Source organism: Littorina saxatilis, linkage group LG15 (genome assembly GCF_037325665.1).
Source record: "Littorina saxatilis isolate snail1 linkage group LG15, US_GU_Lsax_2.0, whole genome shotgun sequence".
NCBI classification, from domain to species: Eukaryota; Metazoa; Mollusca; class Gastropoda; order Littorinimorpha; family Littorinidae; genus Littorina; species Littorina saxatilis.
In genome coordinates, this window is record NC_090259.1 from 46,158,837 (window position 1) to 46,179,862 (window position 21,026).

A 21,026-nucleotide genomic window follows, 5' to 3' on the forward strand; every position below is an offset into this window, starting at 1 on the left:
ATAATGTAAGATCATCAGTCACACAAAACCGAAATGTAACAAAAACATCTGGTAATTCGATCGATCAGCACCAAATTTGTTTGTTTGTTTATTTGCTTAACGCCCAGCCTACCACGACATTTAACGTGCGCCACACACAAGACAGAAGTCGCAGCACAGGCTTCATGTCTCACCCAGTCACATTATTCTGACACCGGACCAACCAGTCCTAGCACTAACCCCATAATGCCAGACGCCAGGCGGAGCAACCACTAGATTGCCAATTTTAAAGTCTTAGGTATGACCCGGCCGGGGTTGTTCGAACCCACGACCTCCCGAGCACAGGGCGGACGCCTTACCACTAGGCCAACCGATCAGCACCAAATTAAAACATTGCAGATCTTTAGCCACACAAAGAAAGAGATGTAACAAAAACATCAGGTAATTCGATCGATCGGCACCATATAAAAACAGTTAACCAAGTTCTCACTGAAAGTGAAGAACGAAGCGGTACCGCAGGTTAAAACGCTACCTCTTGTTGGAGTAACCCAAGATGCACGATTGACTTGGAAGCCACATAAGCAACAGCGATTAACAAATTCGCACAAACGAAATGAGAGTGCAGACATATGTGTCCATGTGCACGTGTGTATGTCTGTATTCATGTGTGTGTAGGTTTGTGTTCGTGTGTGTGTGAGTATGTATGTATGTGTGTAAGTGTATGTCTGTCTTTGCGATTCTGGATCAAAATGTATGGGTTTGAGTTTGTGTGTGTGTGTGTGTGTGTGTGTGTGGGTGTGTGTGTGGGTGTGTTTTGTGAGAGAACGTTTTACCGATAATTTACTTTGCAAAGTGAGTATCTACAGCTAGGTTACTGCGAAAAGGGCTTCTGTGTGCTGATCGGTCCTGTGAAGCAATCCATGTTGCAGTGAGGTAGCTATACGTGTTTTGTCCACGTGTTTTTAACCGGAATTTTGTCCCCCAACAAACCCTCTCCTTGGATCTGTTAATTTTGCTGGGTCACGGGGTCCTGCGCGTCGTGAATAGCCTGTTTCTGATAATAATAATTGTGGCGAAGACGAGTCATGTAAGCAAAATTGCTGTTCTTGTTAGATCTGTTCACTATAACTGATGGATCTATTCAAGGCCGCGTCGCGGAGAAAAAAAATCATTACCACAGCTGGAAGGCTCGGTTATTCTTTTTAAAGATGTTGCTAATTCGTTGATCTAACTTTGGTGGGGAGTTGACAAACCTAAAATTATAACATATTTTCCTGTGACATTTCACGGCATGCCTTGATTCAGCCTTCGGCGGTGAAACAGTTGAAAAGCGTTTTAATTTAATCGCTAGGCGAAGTCCAACAAATTTACATCAGGATGAGAACAGACTTCTGGATAGATCTTTTGCAGAGATCTTTCACTATACAATATATATTTTCTTTTTAAAATAAGTTTTCTTTGCGAGCTCGTGGAAAATAGGCGATAATTTCGTATTTCGGCTTGTTGCGACGTCAAGTTTTTCACTGTGCATACTCTGATACTGAACACTGTAGTTACTGCGTAACAAACTGATTCAGCTTTTGTATGACTGCGAGAGTTGATCAGCTTTGGGGTTTTTTCTCACTTCAATCGCTTGCCAAGGTCAAGCCAAAGCACATACTGATGAGAAAAAATGTACTAAACTTATGTCACGGTAGAACCAGCGATCTGGTAGGATCGGCTATCGTACCGGTACAATTGCCGATCGGACTTTGTCCCGGTACAACTGCCGATCCGAGTTTCTACCAGCTTATTATGGTAGAACACCCGATTTTCATTGTAAAAACATTGATCGACAGTTGTACCGGAACAAAGTCCGATCGGCAATTGTACCGGTATGATAGCCGATCCTACCAGTACAACTGCCGATCGGACTTTGTCCCGGTACAACTGTCGATCAATGTTTCAACAAATGTTCAGCCGTTCAGCGTATGAGAATAGTTCACGACGAGCTAAAATGTCTTGTCACTGTCAACAAATTTTCAGCCGTTCAGCGTATGAGAATAGTTCACGACGAGCTAAAATGTCTTGTCACTGTCAAAAGGAAGCGCATACTTGACTTTTCACTTCTGCAAATGACAACGATGGAAGAGGAACAGAAGAGGAAGTTTTACGAACTGTATGGCGAATATGTTGCGCGGTTATCTGAAAAGAACCGCCTTACATTTAGTATTGACCAAGCAAAGTACCAGAAAATTCTCTCAGCTCTTAGTTTGGAGAAGGGTGAGCGCTGTGAACTTGGTGGCCATTTCAAAACATGGTGCCATAAGACTTTTAAACTCCATAAAATCGGCAGCCAGAGCGTGTTGTACTGCTTGAGGAATTCTCGTCCAGTGGTCTGCAAAGAAGACCTCTACGACACTATTAAACGGTTAGTGTGTGTGTGTGTGCGTGCGTGCGTGTGTGTGTGTGTGTGTGTGTGTGTGTGTGTGTGTGTGTGTGTGTCTCTCTCTCTCCCTCTCTCTCTCTCTCTCTGTCTCTCTCTTTCTCTCTCTCTCTGTCTCTCTCTGTCTCTCTCTGTCTCTCTCTGTCTCTGTCTCTCTGTCTCTGTCTCTCTCTCTCTCTTTCTCTCTCTCTCTCTCTCTTTCTCTCACATTCCCGTGTTTTTTTTCAGGTGCCACATCCGAGTTGGACACTCCGGAAGAACCAAAACGTGGGCGGAGGTGAGCGCAAACTATGCCTGGATTAAGCATGGTCTAGTTCTACTCTTTATCGGCACATGCAGGGAATGCGCTACAAGAATCTCCATCAAAAAACCACCAGCGGGAAAGCCAATCATCTCTCTTGGATTCATGACGAGAATGCAGATGGATCTGATCGATTTCACCAGTGTTCCTGATGGCGATTACCTTTGGATCCTACACTTGAGAGACCACTTTTCCAAATTCAGCTGGGCCTTCCCATTGAAGTCGAAACGAGCGGCTGGTGTCGCAGAGTGTTTGATGACCACTTTCAGCTTGTTTGGCGCTCCAAGAGTATTGCAGTCCGATAACGGTAAAGAGTTTGTGGCTGGCGTGATCAAGGAACTGGCATCTTTATGGCGTGGGATGACCATCATAAATGGACGACCGAGACATCCACAATCACAAGGTTGTGTTGAAAGAGGTAAAGGCGACCTCACCGTCAAGCTGGGAAAGTGGCTCGAGGCCAACGAGGAGAAAGGGTGGGTCGCAGGTCTTCCACACATCGTCTACGCGATTAACACGTCCATCAGCGAAACAACCGGGAAATCGCCGTTTGAAGTCGTGTACGGTCAACCACCAATGACCCACTGCGCTGTGTTGGAAATTCTAGCACAGCAAGGTATAATCGACGAAGAAGATGTGCAAGATATGTTTGATGGACCACAAGCGGACATACAAGGCACAGACACAGAAGACGCTCCACGTGCTACTGTGCCTTCGCATGATTTGGAGATTATGGAAGAGGATGCTCATGAACTTCTTGATTTAAACACGCCAGAAACGTCAACGGCTGATGTACGAGCTACAACAAGTGATGTAACTGATGAAGCACCGGTCACATTCCTTCCTCCAGGTTCAGAGATCTGGGAAGATGTTCAACAGGATGTTGTTCTTGAAGAAACGCTGGAAACGTCAGAAAATGCCGAAGAGGCATTGTCTGTAACAGATGTTCGCAGCACGACGACAAGTGAAAATGATACGAAAGATCATGACAAGTCTCTCAGAAGAAAACGGGGAAAAGAGTTCAATCTTCTCCACGAAGAACGCGTTGTCGCTCGAGGTATAGAAATCTTTGGCCACAACACAGTTCATGGACAGAGAGTTGATAGAACAAAGCAAAGCGTCATTCAGCTCATTCATGTTGCAAAGCCTGCTTTCACTCCACTTGTCAACAACCCTTTTGAGGAGCCACTTTCAGAAGGAGCGTTCACACTCTGGGAAAAGGAAAACATTTTGCCAACGGAGAGCGATGACACACCCCATGCCAAAGTGAGGAAGATTGCAACATGTAACTATTTGAAGGCTGCTAACAAACAACAAGTAAACTTCGATGCAAAGGAGGCTCACTTAGAAAAGAATTTCAACGTTGGTGACACTGTTGGCATTCGAATTCATGAAGTAGATCGCACAAACACCGGTGCCCGGCTTTTGCCATGCAAAATTTTGAGTGTGGAACAACAAGGCTCTGAAACTTTCTACAAGGTGCACACAAACGGAGGTCTTCTGAAGAACAAATTCAAAGCGGTCTATATGGTGGATTTGCGAAATGTCCACTTCAGCCAGCTTCAAAACGTTGATGTTGAATCACTGAGCGAAATAAGCTTCATCAAAGCATCACGAATTGTCACACACTGGACAGCAAAGGGAAGTTCAGCTTGCTCATGCAGAGGAAAGTGTCACAACAGGAAATGCAAATGCAAGCGAGCAGGCCTTCCTTGTTCAACAACGTGTCATCCACAATCGACCACTTGCACGAATACGTCATCATAGGTTATGGATTTTAATTTTAAATGATAATGGGAATGCTTTTATATTGGGATAATAAAGGATTTAGATTTTGTTGCAAATGGTGAAATTTGACTGAATGCCCCTCTAAGTACCACTTGGTCAAAATAACTCATCTTTCTAATTTTGTATCCTGACTCAAGATTCATATCCATAATACCATCATAATAGTTCCACTTCACATATGTGACGGTAGAACCAGCGATCTGGTAGGATCGACTATCGTACCGGTACAAATGAAACATTGATCGACAGTTGTACCGGGACAAAGTCCGATCGGCAGTTGTACTGTTAGGATCGGCTATCGTACCGGTACAATTGCCGATCGGACTTTGTCCCGGTACAACTGCCGATCCGAGTTTCTACCAGCTTATTTTGGTAGAACACCCGATTTTCATTGTAAAAACATTGATCGGCAGTTGTACCGGGACAAAGTCCGATCGGCAATTGTACCGGTACGATAGCCGATCCTACCAGATCGCTGGTTCTACCGTGACATATCTCTTGAGATCACTGAGAAGAAAGATCGAGCGACTTCCTAAAGCGCCTGTGTTTAAAAGAAAACACTGTGTTCAGAATAAACCCTTTCAACGACGTAATGATATATTTTGTAAGTTGCTCTTTTGAACATATAACAACAGAAAGTTGATTGTATCGCACGCAAAATTTCATGAATCTGGTTAGCATATCTTTCCTTTGCGAGTCTTTGGAACTGGGGAGATCATTTGGAGTGTTTCAGCTTGCCGCGACGTCATGCAAATAGTTGTATCACTCTGTAAATGACTAGATTCAGCCTTCGGCGGCGCAGCCGTTGGATAATCGCTTCACTTCAATCGATTGGCCCGGTCAAAGTATAGCCCGTATTGATGAGAAATGATGTTCTTCTTGTAGATTAACCTTTTAAGATTAAGGAGAGAAAAGAACGATTTCCAAAAACGCCTGTGTCAAAACAAAAACACTGTGTTCAGAATCAACTATATTCACAACATGTTAATAATAATTATGAGTCGCTCTCCGGAATACATAATTACAAAGGATTGATCTGATGGTATGCAAAATGTCATTAAACTGCGTCTAATACTTTTTCCTTGCGAGATCTCAGAACATAGGCGATTCGGCCTTGGACGGCGCAAAAGTTGAAACATTGCTTCACTTCAATTGATTGGCCCGGTTAAAGTAATGCACATATTGATTAGATAAGACATTGTCCTGGTAGATTGGCCTTTTGAAATTATTGACAGAAAAGAGCGATTTCCAGAAACATCTGTGAAAAAAATAAAACACTGTGTTCAGAACCCACCCTTTTTCAAGACGTTAATAAAATGTTGATAAGTCGCTCTTCCACATACATCATAACAAAGGGTTGATCTTATGCCACACTAAATTTTAGTATTGTACTTTAAATAGTTTTCCTTCGCGCGCTCTTGGAACTTGGGTGACGATTTCGAGTGTTCCGCTTGCCGCGACGTCTAATAGCTTTTTTCCTGTACACCGCGTTTGCGGCTAAGTCCGAAGCGGAAGATAGCGTTTTGGGGCAAGTTCGGGACTTGTTTTACTCATGAAACAAAAACAGGACGTTCACATACCAACACTCATTCAAACGAACAACACCTGGAGAAACCCTTGCAAGTTGTTTGGCGTTTTCGAAATATTTATTTAGCCTTTTAAATCTTCAGAGAAAAGTAAAAGAAATTCACGGCTGTGGCCGCCATTTTGGATTTTCTCTGTGGGCCTCCCTAAATATGCTGACTGTTAGCAAATGATAACAAGACATGTCTCGAAAACTCTATCAAAATTCGCCTAAAGGCTCATTTTGATATATTTTTTCTCGACATGTTTTGTTATCATTTGCTAACAGTCAGCATATTAGAAATAACTCATAATATCTCATCGAGCACGTGGGCCTGCACAAACGAACTTTTACAACAACAAATCAGCCATTTCCTTCCCTCTCTCCATATCTGCAAAAACCATATACAGATTAATATTTTAGCGTCACAAAGAGCAAATTATGCGCTTACCTGGAAAGAACAACAGAGAGTATTTCATTCCACAAACACAGACTCGTCAACAGCGTTAAATACTGATTTATTACATCAAAAAGCCTATGAATGTAGCACTCTCATGGAAGCAAAACCCGCTTCCTCCTTTGAATGGCCTCTGTTCGTCAACAGCGACGTGAGATTCAACCTCTTGCTGACTCCTTTCTGCGGTGAAAATACCTCCCCGCACAGCGAAGAGAATTTGAGGACCCGTCTGTCAGCCAGCATGTGTCCAAGAAGAAGGTGGTCTGTCCTATGGAGTTCCTATCAAGCCTCACTAGCAAGTAGCATAGCACGTTGATACCCAGTAAAGTATTTAAACGTGTTGAAAAACCATCAAACTTGTAGGAGAATTCTGACACCGACCCTTCTTCCTCGCTGCTGAATTTCGAGTGTCCAGTTAACATGTCTCAGGCAGACAACCTTGACAAAATCACGTGACTCACCCTGTCACATATCCCAGTTCAGTTATCGACAATTCTGCCTCGACAGCAGAAATCACCCCCGTGAAATCCGTGCAACACAAAAATATCCGTGTTCGTTCTGCGCTGTCAGCAAAACCCACAACCGTTGACAGAACGCACTGGCGCTTTCTATCGCAATTGACCAAGAGAAGGCACCCCATCGAGTGACACTTTCTTGATCCATGTCACTAGATCGTGACATGGTTGGAATGGATGATACTGATGTAAATGCTTTGTTTCAAATGTTTTTATTACTGTATGCGGATGATACTGTGATCTGCTCAGAGTCTGAAAAAAACCTGCAAGAATGTTTAAACAAAATGCACGAATACTGTTTAAATGGCGTCTAAATATTAATGTAAACAAAACGAAAGTTATAGTTTTTTCCAGAGGTAAAATTAGAAATAAACCATTGTTTACGTATAATGGCAATTTAATCAAAGTAGTGTTTGATGTAATGTACTTGGGCCTTAAGATTAATTATAATAATACATTTTCAGTCGCACAGAAGAATCTATATGATCGTGCCTCAAGGGCAATGTTTGTTCTTTTGCGTACTTGTAGACAATTGTCACTGCCTGTGGACATACAAGTTGACCTGTTCGATAAAATGATTGCTCCAATTTTACTATACGGATGTGAGGTATGGGGTTTTGGTTCCTGTGAACTTGCTACTAAACTTCAATTGCGTTTTTATAAAAATGTTTTCAAACTAAAAAAAATCAACTCCAAATGCTATGATATTTGGTGAACTTGGAAGATATCCACTAGATGTTAATATGAAATGTAGAATGCTTTGCTATTGGTATAAACTGATTAGTCCTATTCATAAAAATAAATTTTCAAGTATTGTGTATTGCTTTACTTATAAATTATATATCAACAAGATGATTGAATCTAATTATTTATGTCATATTGAAAAAACCTTAAATGAAATTGGTCTCTCTGGACTTTGGACTTTTCAAGAAAATGTTCAATACTCAAGCGCATGGTTTAAAAGGAAAGTAAAAAGAAGCTTGTATGACCAGTATATCCATAAATGGTTTACAGAAATTGGAACAAAAAATATGTTTTGGAACTATCGAATTTTTAAAGATATTTTTGCATGTGAAGAATATGTCACACACCTGCCATATCAGCAATGTGTTTCAATGATGAAGTTTAGAACATTAAACAACAATTTGCCTGTACAGAAAGAACGATATCTTAACATCCCGAGGTCAGAAAGAACTTGCACCAAATGTGTATCACAAGACATAGGTGATGAATTCCATTATTTATTTGTCTGTGATTTTTTCAAAGAAGAAAGAGCTGAGTTGTTACCACCTTACTATTGGAAAAAACCTAATGCACTTAAATTTAAAAAGTTGTTTGCTACTAAGAAAAAGAAATTGCTAAAGAATATTTTGGACTTTATTAATAGAACTTGTAACTTGACTACTGCAACTCTCTTCTCTCTGGCTGTCCTCTGTACCTCCTGCATAAACTACAAAAAGTCCAAAACTCGGCAGCACGCCTCATTCTGAAAGCACGAAAACGAGATCAAGCAACACCACTTCTTCACACACTGCACTGGTTACCTATTCAAGCCCGCATTGACTACAAACTGTCCACCCTCTGCTTTAACTTCTTTTCTGGCTCGTCTCCTGCTTACTTCTCTGAACTCCTCGCCGTCTATTCTCCAGCAAGACAACTCCGTGCCTCTTCTGACTGTCGCATCCTCACCATTCCACACACCAAAACCAAAACATACGGACAACGCACTTTTACTTTCTACGCACCCACACAATGGAATTCTCTCCCCTTTCACATCCGCCACTCTCAGTCACCCCAAGCATTCAAACGAGCCCTTAAAACGCACCTCTTCAAGAAATACAACCCCTGATTTTGCTTTCTCAGTCCATCAGTAGGCTACATGTAGTGTATTTGTTGTTTTAGTGATAATGTGATAATGTATATAAACATCTAGGGCTGTTTTCAGTATTGTTGATAACATGTTCTGTTTGATTAAGGGTATTCAGCTGGTATTTCCTTGTTTTCACTACCTATTTTATTCATGTTTCTATTACTTAGTTAGTGGAAGAATCTTTTGTAATGTATGTTTGATGGTGTATGCTTTTAATTAAGCGTTGCTGACTATCAATGTAGATGTAAATGCTTGTATAACTGTGTTTTAATTTTAAATGTGTCAAGCGCAAAGAGCATAATTGTAAAGTTATGATGTTGCGCTATATAAATGCTCATTTATTATTATTATTATTATTTAAGTTATTGAGACATCCCAGTGCACTAAGGGATTTATAGAGCAAATCGAGAAAATTCATTATTGAACGAAGCGCATAGCGCTGAGTTCAATAATTATTTTCGAGATTTGCTCTATAAATCCCTTAGTGCACTGGGATTGTTTCAATAACGATATTGTCAGTACCGCCATAGAAAAAAGAAGATTCCAAACGCACATTTTGCAACGCGCATTTGAATAGGCATAACTGTGTGGTCAGGTCGTGTACAGTAAAGATCTACTTTTGTGTGGGGTGTCTCAAGTGTGTCGTGCTTTCGTCACACGCATTTTAATTTCTGTTGGTAAATTCCAGTGTAGCGTTAATCTGAACAGTGATGATCTTTCAGAGAGACCTCATTTGAACTCGGAGAAAGGAATGTGCTCTTCATTATTTGCGATTCGAAACCTCCAGTCGAGCTTCGACGGATTGACTGTGCGGAGTGACTCCCCTTGAATTGACTCGAAGCGGTACTCGACGGTTCGCACATTTTCAAAACAAATGTGGCATATTTCTCGTGTTGTATCTTCACTCATCGGGGAGTCTGATACTAAATATGAACGGTAAGAATGCTCTGAACCCTACACGTATTATATCCCCATCGTTTTTTCGTTCACATTTGCCCAACATGTTAATTTGCTGAGCGGGGTTAATGTCGTCTGCTAGGCCGCTACCTGGGCAATCGAACCACTGCAGTCTGCACTGAGTCTGCATGCATGATATATGGTAAGAACGTTCTGAACCTTACACGTTTTCGATTACGATTGTTCTTGCCTTGAAATAATAATTCGGAAACCATTCATTTACTGAACTGATGTAGTCGTATTTCTGTGTAGTCTGCCACAGAGTCGATCGAGTCAGTCTTCCAAACTGGTCTAGCTGGTACGTTATCGGAATAACACTTGTGTTTTCTGTTAGCCGCTGGGAATTGTATACTAACTCATCATTTGGTAATGTGGATGATAAGCTACATGCCACTAACACGGCATATGAGAAAAATCTATGCAAGTCAGCGAAAATTAGATGAAACACAGCGGCTTCTATTTTTAGATCACTGGCACTGGCACAGGCAATCTGTCAGAAAAAAACCCACTTCTGCTTTAATCGAGAAGCAGGGAATTTATGGTCATTTGGTATTGTGGAGAATATAAGCTACATGTAATTAATTAATTCTGAGGATGAGAGCACAGTCTCGCTTAGGCAAAGGGCGGAAGAATACGCTCTGTGGAAAAGTTAGCGCACTCCAAGAGTGCCAATCAACTGGTTCACATCAGTCATGTGACACCAGTACTTACTGACAATTATTATTATTAATAAAGCTAGCAGTCGGTGTGAATGTCGAGTCCGGGATGCCTGAATAATAGGTATGACGTCAGGCCTTGTTTATGTTTATTCAAAACCTTCATCGAGCTTCGATTGACTGTGCAGAGTTTTGCCCCTTGCCAAGGTCGACGGAAAGCACATTTTCAAAATAAATGTGGCATGTTTCTCGTGTGGTATCTTCACTCATCGGGGAGTCTGGTACTAAATATGAACGGTAAGAATGCTCTGAACCCTACACGTATTATATCCCCATCGTTTTATCGTTCACATTTGCCCAACATGTTAATTTGCTGAGCGGGATTTATGTCGTCTGCTAGGCTATGAGTCTCATTTCAAAAACAACAAGAAGGGCAAAGCCCATACGACTCACATGCTTTACACATTTTTCCTACCAAAATACATGTGACCTTGACCCAAGGTCAAGGTCATCCAAGGTCATGCAACACAAAGCTGTTAATTCAAGACATAGGAAGTACAATGGTGCTTATTGGCTCTTTCTACCATGAGATATGGTCACTTTTAGTGGTTCACTACCTTATTTTGGTCACATTTTATAAGGGTCAAAGTGACCTTGACCTTGATCATATGTGACCAAATGTGTCTCATGATGAAAGCATAACATGTGCCCCACATAATTTTTAAGTTTGAAACAGTTATCTTCCATAGTTCAGGGTCAAGGTCACTTCAAAATATGTATACAATCCAACTTTGAAGAGCTCCTGTGACCTTGACCTTGAAGCAAGGTAAACCAAACTGGTATCAAAAGATGGGGCTTACTTTGCCCTATATATCATATATAGGTGAGGTATTGAATCTCAAAAACTTCAGAGAAAATGGGAAAAATGTGAAAAATAGCTGTTTTTTAGGCAACATTTATGGCCCCTGCGACCTTGACCTTGAAGCAAGGTCAAGATGCTATGTATGTTTTTTGGGGCCTTGTCATCATACACCATCTTGCCAAATTTGGTACTGATAGACTGAATAGTGTCCAAGAAATATCCAACGTTAAAGTTTTCCGGACGGACGGACGTCCGGACGGACGTCCGGACGGACGGACGGACGGACGACTCGGGTGAGTACATAGACTCACTTTTGCTTCGCATGTGAGTCAAAAATTGCTCGTCACGTTGCACTGAGTCTGCACGCATGAGGCAGGCTGGTAATAAGTCTTATATGGTAAGAACGTTCTAAACCCTACACGTTTTCGATTCCGATTGTTCTTGCCTTGAAATAATAATTCGGAAAACATTCATTTACTGAACAGATGCAGTCGTATTTCAGTGTAGTCTGCTACGTGCTGATCCAGATGCTATGTTATCGGAATAATACTTGTGTTTTCTGTTAGCTGCTGGGAATTGTATACTAACTCATCATTTGGTAATGTGGATAATAAGCTACATGCCACTAACATGGCATAATTATGAGAGGAATCTTCGCAAGTCGAAACTGAAAAATTAGACACAGCGGGTTCTATTTTTAGATCAGTGGCAACTGTGGCACAGGCACATGCAATCTGTCAGAAAAAAACCACTTCTGCTTTAATTGAGAAGCAGGAAATTTATGGTCATAATCATTGGTATTGTGGAGAATATAAGCTACATGTCATTAATTAATTCTGAGGATGAGAGTACACTCTCGCTTAGGCAAAGGGCGAAAGAATACGCTCTGTGGAAAAGTTAGCGCACTCCAAGAGTGCCAATCAACTGGTTCACATCAGTCATGTGACACCAGTACTTACTGACAATTATTATTATTAATAAAGCTAGCAGTCGGTGTGAATGTCGAGTCCGGGATGCCTGAATAATAGGTATGACGTCAGGCCTTGTTTATGTCACATAAACTCCACACTGACTGTCCCCATCCACCCTATAAGCTTGTTCTTAACCAGACGAACCTTTGGTTCGCTGAACTAAGGTTCGTGAACCATGGTTTGTGTCTTAACTGCGTGAACTTGTTCGGCGAACTCGAGGTCTAGTTCGAACTTTGGACACTCTATTCCACTCTTGTGTCTAATTCGTGGTGAAAAATGATGTTTTGAGTTAGATATTTGCTTCGTCGCAAAATCTAACTTTTCTCATTCAAGGGACGTAATAACTCAGTGCGTTTTCGAGTAAATCGAATTTTAGGGTAAAATCTGTCGGATTTCATCCCAAATCTGCTATTAATAAGAACTTGATATGCGTTTCTCCCTCTAGATCATTGTACCCTTTATCATTGTCAGGGAAGCATTCTTGAGTTTATTTTGGCAGATGCCCGACCGACGTCCTACACATAGCCGCATGTGTTTCGGAAGAAATAACGCTTACTTCCAAGCGAATTTGGATCAAAACGTAACTGATTTTGTGTGCTGGGAACAAGAATTAGCCAGAAACCATATGTATGCCTCAGAACCGATTCTGGCAATGAAATTGGTCAAAAATGCCGTATTATTTGTGGGAAATAGCTACTGGTGAACACATTATGACAAATTTCAAACCTGCCGCTTTAAAGACTTTGAATATAGAGCTACAGCATAATGTCAAATTTTAAGCCTGTTTTGAACAAAAATCATTGTTTTTTCAAACAATATTGGTGTTAGTTCTAAAAATGAGCACGAATTTGACTTGTGATGCTTTAAAGACGGGCGGGGATGTAGCTCAGTCGGTAGCGCGCTGGATTTGTATCCAGTTGGCCGCTGTCAGCGTGAGTTCGTCCCCACGTTCGGCGAGAGATTTATTTCTCAGAGTCAACTTTGTGTGCAGACTCTCCTCGGTGTCCGAACACCCCCGTGTGTACACGCAAGCACAAGACCAAGTGCGCACGAAAAAGATCCTGTAATCCATGTCAGAGTTCGGTGGGTTATAGAAACACGAAAATACCCTGCATGCTTCCTCCAAAAACGGCGTATGGCTGCCTAAATGGCGGGGGTAAAAAACGGTCATACACGTAAAATTCCACTCGTGCAAAAAACACGTGTGTACGTGGGAGTTTCAGCCCACGAACGCAGAAGACGAAGATGCTTTAATGCTTTAATGCTTCAAAATACATCAAAATAATGCACACAAAAATTGCAAACAATAAGTGTTTAGTTTTTGTGCCACCTCTCCCCTTAAGTGTAAAAGTACATCAACATTTTGCAAAATAGTTTGCAAACAGCCAATTTTAATTGTTCATGACACCTTTCACACGTACCCGACCACACTCACACACACACACACACACTCAAACACAAATACACACACACTCACACACACACACATACACACACACACACACACACACACACACACACACACTCTCTCTCTCTCAAACACACACACACACACTTACACACACACACAGTCAAACACACACACAAACACACTCACGGACATACACACACACACACACACACACACACACACACACACACACACACACACACACACGCGTGCGCGAGCAGTATACATGTATTGATGCACTTAATCCCTATATGTCGCACTTGGTGTTGCGACTTTTGCTTCTTTCTCTGGATGAAACAATACATTCTTAGAGTACTGTTCCATGGTAAATTGTTTGAGCCAGATTCCTTTTTTTCTGGTCTAAATCTTGTTGGTCATTGCCTTTTGTTTCGTTTTTATCCTGTGCTCTTCCATCTTTGATATTCTTCTTCACTGCTATGATAAGTGGTGCATACTGATCACTCGACCCCGACATCAGATGTGAATGGCTAGGTCCGGAATCCAGTAGTCTTCCATCTTTCACATTCTTCTTCACTGCTGTGAGGAGTGAGGAATACTGACCCACATACTGACCACTTGTCCCCGCCATCTGATGTGAAAAGTCTGGGTCAACGGTCGATTGGTTCCCGTCAAATTGTGCTTGATTCTCTGACTTCGAAATACCGTCTCGTTTCCCGTCAATTTGTGCTTGATTCTCTGACTTCGTAATACTGTATAGTGTCCCGTCAATTTCTGCTTGATTCTCTGACTTCGAAATACCGTCTCGCTTGCCGTCAAATTGTGTTTGATTCTCTGACTTCGTAATACTGTATAGTTTCCCGTCAATTTGTACTTGATTCTCTGACTTCGTAGAACGGTCTCGTTTCCCGTCAAATAGTGCTTGATTCTCTGACTTCGTAATACTGTATAGTTTCCCGTCAATTTGTGCTTGATTCTTTAACTTCGTTATTCTGTCTTGTTTCCCGTCAAATTGTGCTTGATTCTCTGACTCCGTAATACTGTATAGTTTCCCGTCAACTTGTGCTTGATTCTCTGACTTCTTATCACTTCCTTGTTTCCCGTCAATGTGTGCTTGATTCTCTGACTTCGTAATACTGTATAGTTTCCCGTCAATTTCTGCTTGATTCTCTGACTTCGAAATACCGTCTCGCTTGCCGTCAAATTGTGCTTGATTCTCTGACTTCGTAATATTGTATAGTTTCCCGTCAAATTGTGCTTGATTCTCTGACTTTGAAATACCGTCTCGTTTCCCGTCGAATTGTGCTTGATTCTCTGACTTCGTAATACTGTATAGTTTCCCGTCAACTTGTGCTTGATTCTTTAACTTCATTATTCTGTCTTGTTTCCCGTCAAATTGTGCTTGATTCTCTGACTCCGTAATACTGTATAGTTTCCCGTCAATTTGTGCTTGATTCTCTGGATCCGTACTACTGTCTTGCTTGCCGTCAAATTGTGCTTGATTCTCCGACTTCGTAATACTGTATAGTTTCCCGTCAATTTCTGCTTGATTCTCTGACTTCGAAATACCGTCTCGCTTGCCGTCAAATTGTGCTTGATTCTCTGACTTCGTAATATTGTATAGTTTCCCGTCAAATTGTGCTTGATTCTCTGACTTTGAAATACCGTCTCGTTTCCCGTCGAATTGTGCTTGATTCTCTGACGTCGTAATACTGTATAGTTTCCCGTCAACTTGTGCTTGATTCTTTAACTTCGTTATTCTGTCTCCTTTCTCGTCAAATTGTGCTTGATTCTCTGACTTCGTAATACTGTATAGTTTCCCGTCAATTTCTGCTTGATTCTCTGACTTCTTATCACTTCCTTGTTTCCCGTCAATGTGTGCTTGATTCTCTGACTTCGTAATACTGTATAGTTTCCCGTCAATTTCTGCTTGATTCTCTGACTTCGAAATACCGTCTCGCTTGCCGTCAAATTGTGCTTGATTCTCTGACTTCGTAATATTGTATAGTTTCCCGTCAAATTGTGCTTGATTCTCTGACTTTGAAATACCGTCTCGTTTCCCGTCAAATTGTGCTTGATTCTCTGACTTCGTAATACTGTATAGTTTCCCGTCAACTTGTGCTTGATTCTTTAACTTCGTTATTCTGTCTCCTTTCTCGTCAAATTGTGCTTGATTCTCTGACTTCGTAATACTGTATAGTTTCCCGTCAATTTGTGCTTGATTCTCTGACTTCTTATCACTTCCTTGTTTCCCGTCAATTTGTGCTTGATTCTTTGACTTCGTAATACTTCTGACCAAATCAAACATTGACATCTTAATATTTCCTTGTTTCCCGTCAATTTGTGCTTGATTCTTTGACTTCGTAATTCTTTTTGTGACCACATCAAACAATGACTTCTTAATCCTTCCTTGTTTCCCGTCAATTTGTGCTTGATTCTTTGCCTTTGTAATACTTTCTGGTGTGACGTAAAATTGTACTTGATTCTCTGACTCACTACTACTGTCTCGTTTCCCGTCAATTTGTGCTTGATTCTTTGACTTCTTATTACTTCCTTGTTTCCCATCAATTTGTGCTTGATTGTCTGAGTCACTACTACTGTCTCGATCCCCGTCAAACTGTGCTTGATTCTCTGACTTCTTATTACTTCCTCGTTTTCCGTGAATTTGTGCTTGATTCTTTGCCTTCTTACTACTTCCTCGTTTCCCATCAATTTGTGCTTGATTGTCTGAGTCACTACTACTGTCTCGATCCCCGTCAAACTGTGCTTGATTCTCTGACTTCTTATTACTTCCTCGTTTTCCGTGAATTTGTGCTTGATTCTTTGCCTTCTTATTACTTCCTTGTTTCCCGTCAATTTGTGCTTGATTCTTTGACTTCGTAATACTTGCTCGTGTGACGTTAAATTGTGCTTCATTCTCTGACTCACTACTACTGTCTCGATTCCCGTCAAACTGTGCTTGATTCTCTGACTTCTTATTACGTCCTTGTTTCCCACCAATTTGTGCTTGATTCTTTGACTTCTTATTACTTCCTTGTATCCCACCAATTTGTGCTTGATTGTCTGAGTCACTACTACTGTCTCGATCCCCGTCAAACTGTGCTTGATTCTCTGACTTCTTATTACGTCCTTGTTTCCCACCAATTTGTGCTTGATTCTTTGACTTCTTATTACTTCCTTGTATCCCGTCAATTTGTGCTTGATTCTTTGACTTCTTATTACTTCCTTGTATCCCGTCAATTTGTGCTTGATTCTTTGACTTCTTATTACTTCCTTGTATGCCGTCAATTTGTGCTTGATTCTTTGACTTCTTATTACTTCCTTGTATCCCGTCAATTTGTGCTTGATTCTTTGACTTCTTATTACTTCCTTGTATCCCGTCAATTTGTGCTTGATTCTTTGACTTCTTATTACTTCCTTGTATCCCGTCAATTTGTGCTTGATTCTTTGACTTCTTATTACTTCCTTGTATCCCAACAATTTGTGCTTGATTCATTGCCTTCTTATTACTTTCTTGTTTCCCGTCAATTTGTGCTCGATTCTTTGCCTTCTTATTCATTTGTGCTCGATTCTTTGCCTTCTTATTACGTTTTGCTTGCGGATGTAAACTTGTCTCTTGTCTGTCGTTTTGAATGACATCATTTCTCCATCTAAACTTGTTAGACAGCAGCGTCCCACAAGAGATACAGAACAGAACGCTGAGACAAGCCAAGCAAGCACCCCTGCAACAAATGAAACTGCAAAATCCGTATCTCCTATCTGAAGACTCTTCTGAGTCCTCGCCTTCTTCCTCTATGTTGTGTCTCTTGCCTCCCACATAGAGGCAGGGACAACATTCCTTGTTGTCAAGAATATACCATACCGCGCCAAGGATTGCTAACAAGAGCCAGAGGAGTAGGAGACCGGCAGTGACACCCACCACGATCAGCTCGATTGGGGTCAGGCCGAGCACCGCTAGAAAGACAGAGTCAGTAAGCTGAGGTATATGTGATGTCAAAGTGTGTTGAAACGAATAACAACAAAGAAGCAAATGCTTATACAACCCACCTTCATCAAACGAAATGTGAATCAGAAACGAACCATCTGCTGCTCTAGCTAAACCCACAGTGAAGACAGTGACTATACGTGTTGACCTGAACTTGACTCTACTGCATTAGGAGTCAGTCTATCGACTAATCATCGTCATGGAATTTTGGCGTAAATCGAATCTTGGCGAGTTTGATGTTTTTGTGCTTTAGTCTAAGTAAACCATTCTCAATGAGAAACATTCTGTAAAATACGATAGACAATACATGATTTAACTTTCTTTCTACACCAGGTACACATAGCAACACTATTTCATAATACAAATAATCAGTCTGCTGAACAAGAAAAGCAAATGCTCTCACACGACCCGCCTTCGTTACCCCCGCCCCTCCCTGAACAACCTTACACCATAGAAGATTCCCTGCCTTGTAATACCCCCAACAAGACATTTTCAAGAACCTGTTTTATAAGATATTCTGCATATAACCTCTGTAGTGTAGTTTAACCCCGTTTTAAGATCTGATTTTCTTGGGGTTTTGCAGGTCTTAAATGGAGGATTCGACTACCTATGACCCCCCCTCCCCCTACACAAAAGCTGTTCCAGCTTCATACAATTATGTCAAAGAGAACTTTCACATCCGACTAACCTGTATCAATCCATTTAGTTATTCAACTCTGAGAATATTTCACATATTCAAACGTGCATAACACCCAACCTCCTTCCCACCACCATCACCAAATTTTGAACAAAAAAAAAGATTTTTTAGATTTTTTTAAAAAAGAATAATAATAATATTACTAAATTTCTTGAGTAAATTGACAAGCCCAGACAAATTATGCGTACTCAGACAATGCGTGACCTCGTTTTTAAAACTATGATATCATAACCAAAAGTCTAGCCAAGACTTAAGAAAACAAAGACACTAAGATGTGATCAAATCAAACAATGACATCATAGCTTGATGACCTCAAGCCTTATTTTCTTGATAGCCCAGTGGATATTTTAGGGGTGAAAATCTTCTCCAGCAAACATGTTAATGCTGTGACTCTGAAATTTGATGAAAACAAGCCACATGGTCATGTCTGCTGATGGTCAACACATAAATTTGTGAGAAATTTGAAGGTTTGTGCTCCTAAAATAACTAAGAAAATATCAACGTTGAGATTTTACGAATATGACCTCGCTTTGACTCCAAAATGTGACGGAGGTAAACCAAACTAGGATCATATTGGCAGATTATCAAACCCTGGAAGTGTCCAAAGTTTCAAAGCTCTAGCTTCAAAAACGCCTGAAATAACGTCAATGTTAAATCATTATCAATCGAACATGACCCCCCGTGACCCCAAAACTTGAAGAGGGTCAATCAGACTTAGGTCAAGTCGGTAGATTATCAAACCCTAGAAGTGTGCAAGGTTTCAAAGCTCTAGCCGCGAAGGCTACCGTGATAACCTCAACGTTAAGTTAAGTTATAAATTGAACATGACCCCGCTGTCACCCTAAAATGTGACGAGGGTCAACCAAACTGGGGTCACTTTGTGCGATTATCAAACTCCAAAAGTTTCAGGGTTCGCACAGCATTTTCACTCTGAAATTTAAGGACTTTTTAAGGACTTTTTAAGGACCTTTAAGGATCCTCGTGAGAAAAAATAAGACAACCTTCAACAACAAAGTACGTAGAGGTTACATGCCGAGTCTCAGTGATTATTAAAAATAATGGTCGAAGTTGGCGGATCATGAAAAATGCGAGCTTCAGCGAGCTTTTTCATGACCGCGAACTGAGACCATTATTTTTAATAATCACTGAGACGAGGTGTGTAACCTCTTTATTCCTCCTTTCTTCAGTTATTCAAAGAAAACAGGAGTTTTTGTGCGAAAGTTTGATCGAATCCGAATCACTCAACCAGTCAACCTGCGCAGGCGATCGATTAATGCGCGGTTGTATAGTTCCGTGCAAATCATTCCATTCTGTCAACACTTCTTGTCAGTTTCCCTGTTTTAGACTACAATCAAGTACACAGATATGCTGTTATTCTGCTGTGGCGGTAAAGGCAGATATTGTGTGTTCTGTTTATGTTTTAGTATCGCTTAGGATAATGTTCTTTCGTCAAATGGGACTAGCAGACGAACTTTTGCACCCGTGTTCCAACGTTAATTACTGTATGAAGTTCAGTTTTCTGGGGAAAATAGTGTATGAAACCGCTTTATGTTGTTTAAATTGATGAGATGTGTGCATTTGGTTGCGTGTGATCTGTTTATAAAATGAAATATTGTTGAAAACTGACCGTCGGATTGCAGTCAGTGTTGTCGAAGAAACTGCGTTAAAAGAAGGGGAACTACTCTTGTCGGCTAGAGTATGAGTTACTTGCCTTGGGAATTTGCTTGTGATGAACGGTTTGTGCACGGCAGATCTAGATTCAGAAAACAACCTAACTCATGGATTTTATATGGAGATTCATGTGTTCAGGCCTGTAGTTGTTAATTTAAATGCGGTATGTTTGTATTGTTTGCTCCAGAGATGTATATTTCGTACGTATAGAGCGTTCGGAACTTTTCAGTCGCAAAAGTAGTACCAAAACAGAACAGCTTTTCAACCCATTGCACTATCGAGGATTCAGGCTGTTGCTGGCTCGTTATTTGTTTGGTTGCTGGGTCATTATCGAAAAATAACTAGCTCTACAAGTTTACAGAGGTAAAGAAGCAGAGGGGGGAATAATCACTTATGAGCGTTCACGCATTATGAAAATAACTGTTTTAGTTTTACTTTTCTGCTCTTGCCAGGACTAGAAGATTGTAATTCCAAAGCTTGCAAAGAAAAGTCACTGAAGGAATGTCTGGGTTTTTTATCTATTTTTTTCGGCCTGAAAATTTTATAATTGTTCACTTACTCACGCACAGAACCATGAAAGGACACACCCAGTTTGTACACATCACAATAGTGAATACAGTTATGGACAAACAACAAACACAGCGGTTTTCTAACGTTCATGATCATGTGATCAACATCTGCATCTTGAATAGCATTGGCATGCATAAAACAAGAAATAGGTCAGACTGAAAAAGAAAAAAACCCAGCTTGTTCTACACTAATCGTCATAAAAAACTCTACACATGCATTTGAGGGCAGATCTTTCTGATGAGGCCGTTTATCGTAAAACCAATTATATGCCTGGAACTTATTCAGAAAACAGATTGAGTTTACATGACGTAGTGTCAATACAGAGGAACCTACAACACAGACAATTTTCA

The 21,026-nt window shown here is 40.9% G+C and overlaps 2 protein-coding genes across 2 annotated transcripts in view; one reads left to right on the forward strand and one right to left on the reverse strand.

Moving 5' to 3' along the window:
- The first annotated feature begins 2,810 nt into the window (after positions 1-2,810).
- LOC138948041 (KRAB-A domain-containing protein 2-like) lies at positions 2,811-6,970 on the forward strand. Its single transcript, XM_070319569.1, has 2 exons — positions 2,811-3,971; positions 6,878-6,970. Exons 1-2 carry the CDS (start codon positions 2,811-2,813, stop codon positions 6,968-6,970), a joined length of 1,254 nt encoding a protein of 417 aa, XP_070175670.1.
- Positions 6,971-13,586: 6,616 nt separating this feature from the next.
- Positions 13,587-21,026, reverse strand: part of LOC138949470 (uncharacterized) — a 105,138-nt gene continuing 97,698 nt past the window's right edge. Inside the window, exon 14 of the mRNA XM_070321298.1 lies at positions 13,587-17,707. Coding sequence (XP_070177399.1) covers positions 14,103-17,707 — 3,605 coding nt within the window. The 3' untranslated portion in view covers positions 13,587-14,102. The remainder of the gene's footprint in view (positions 17,708-21,026) is intronic.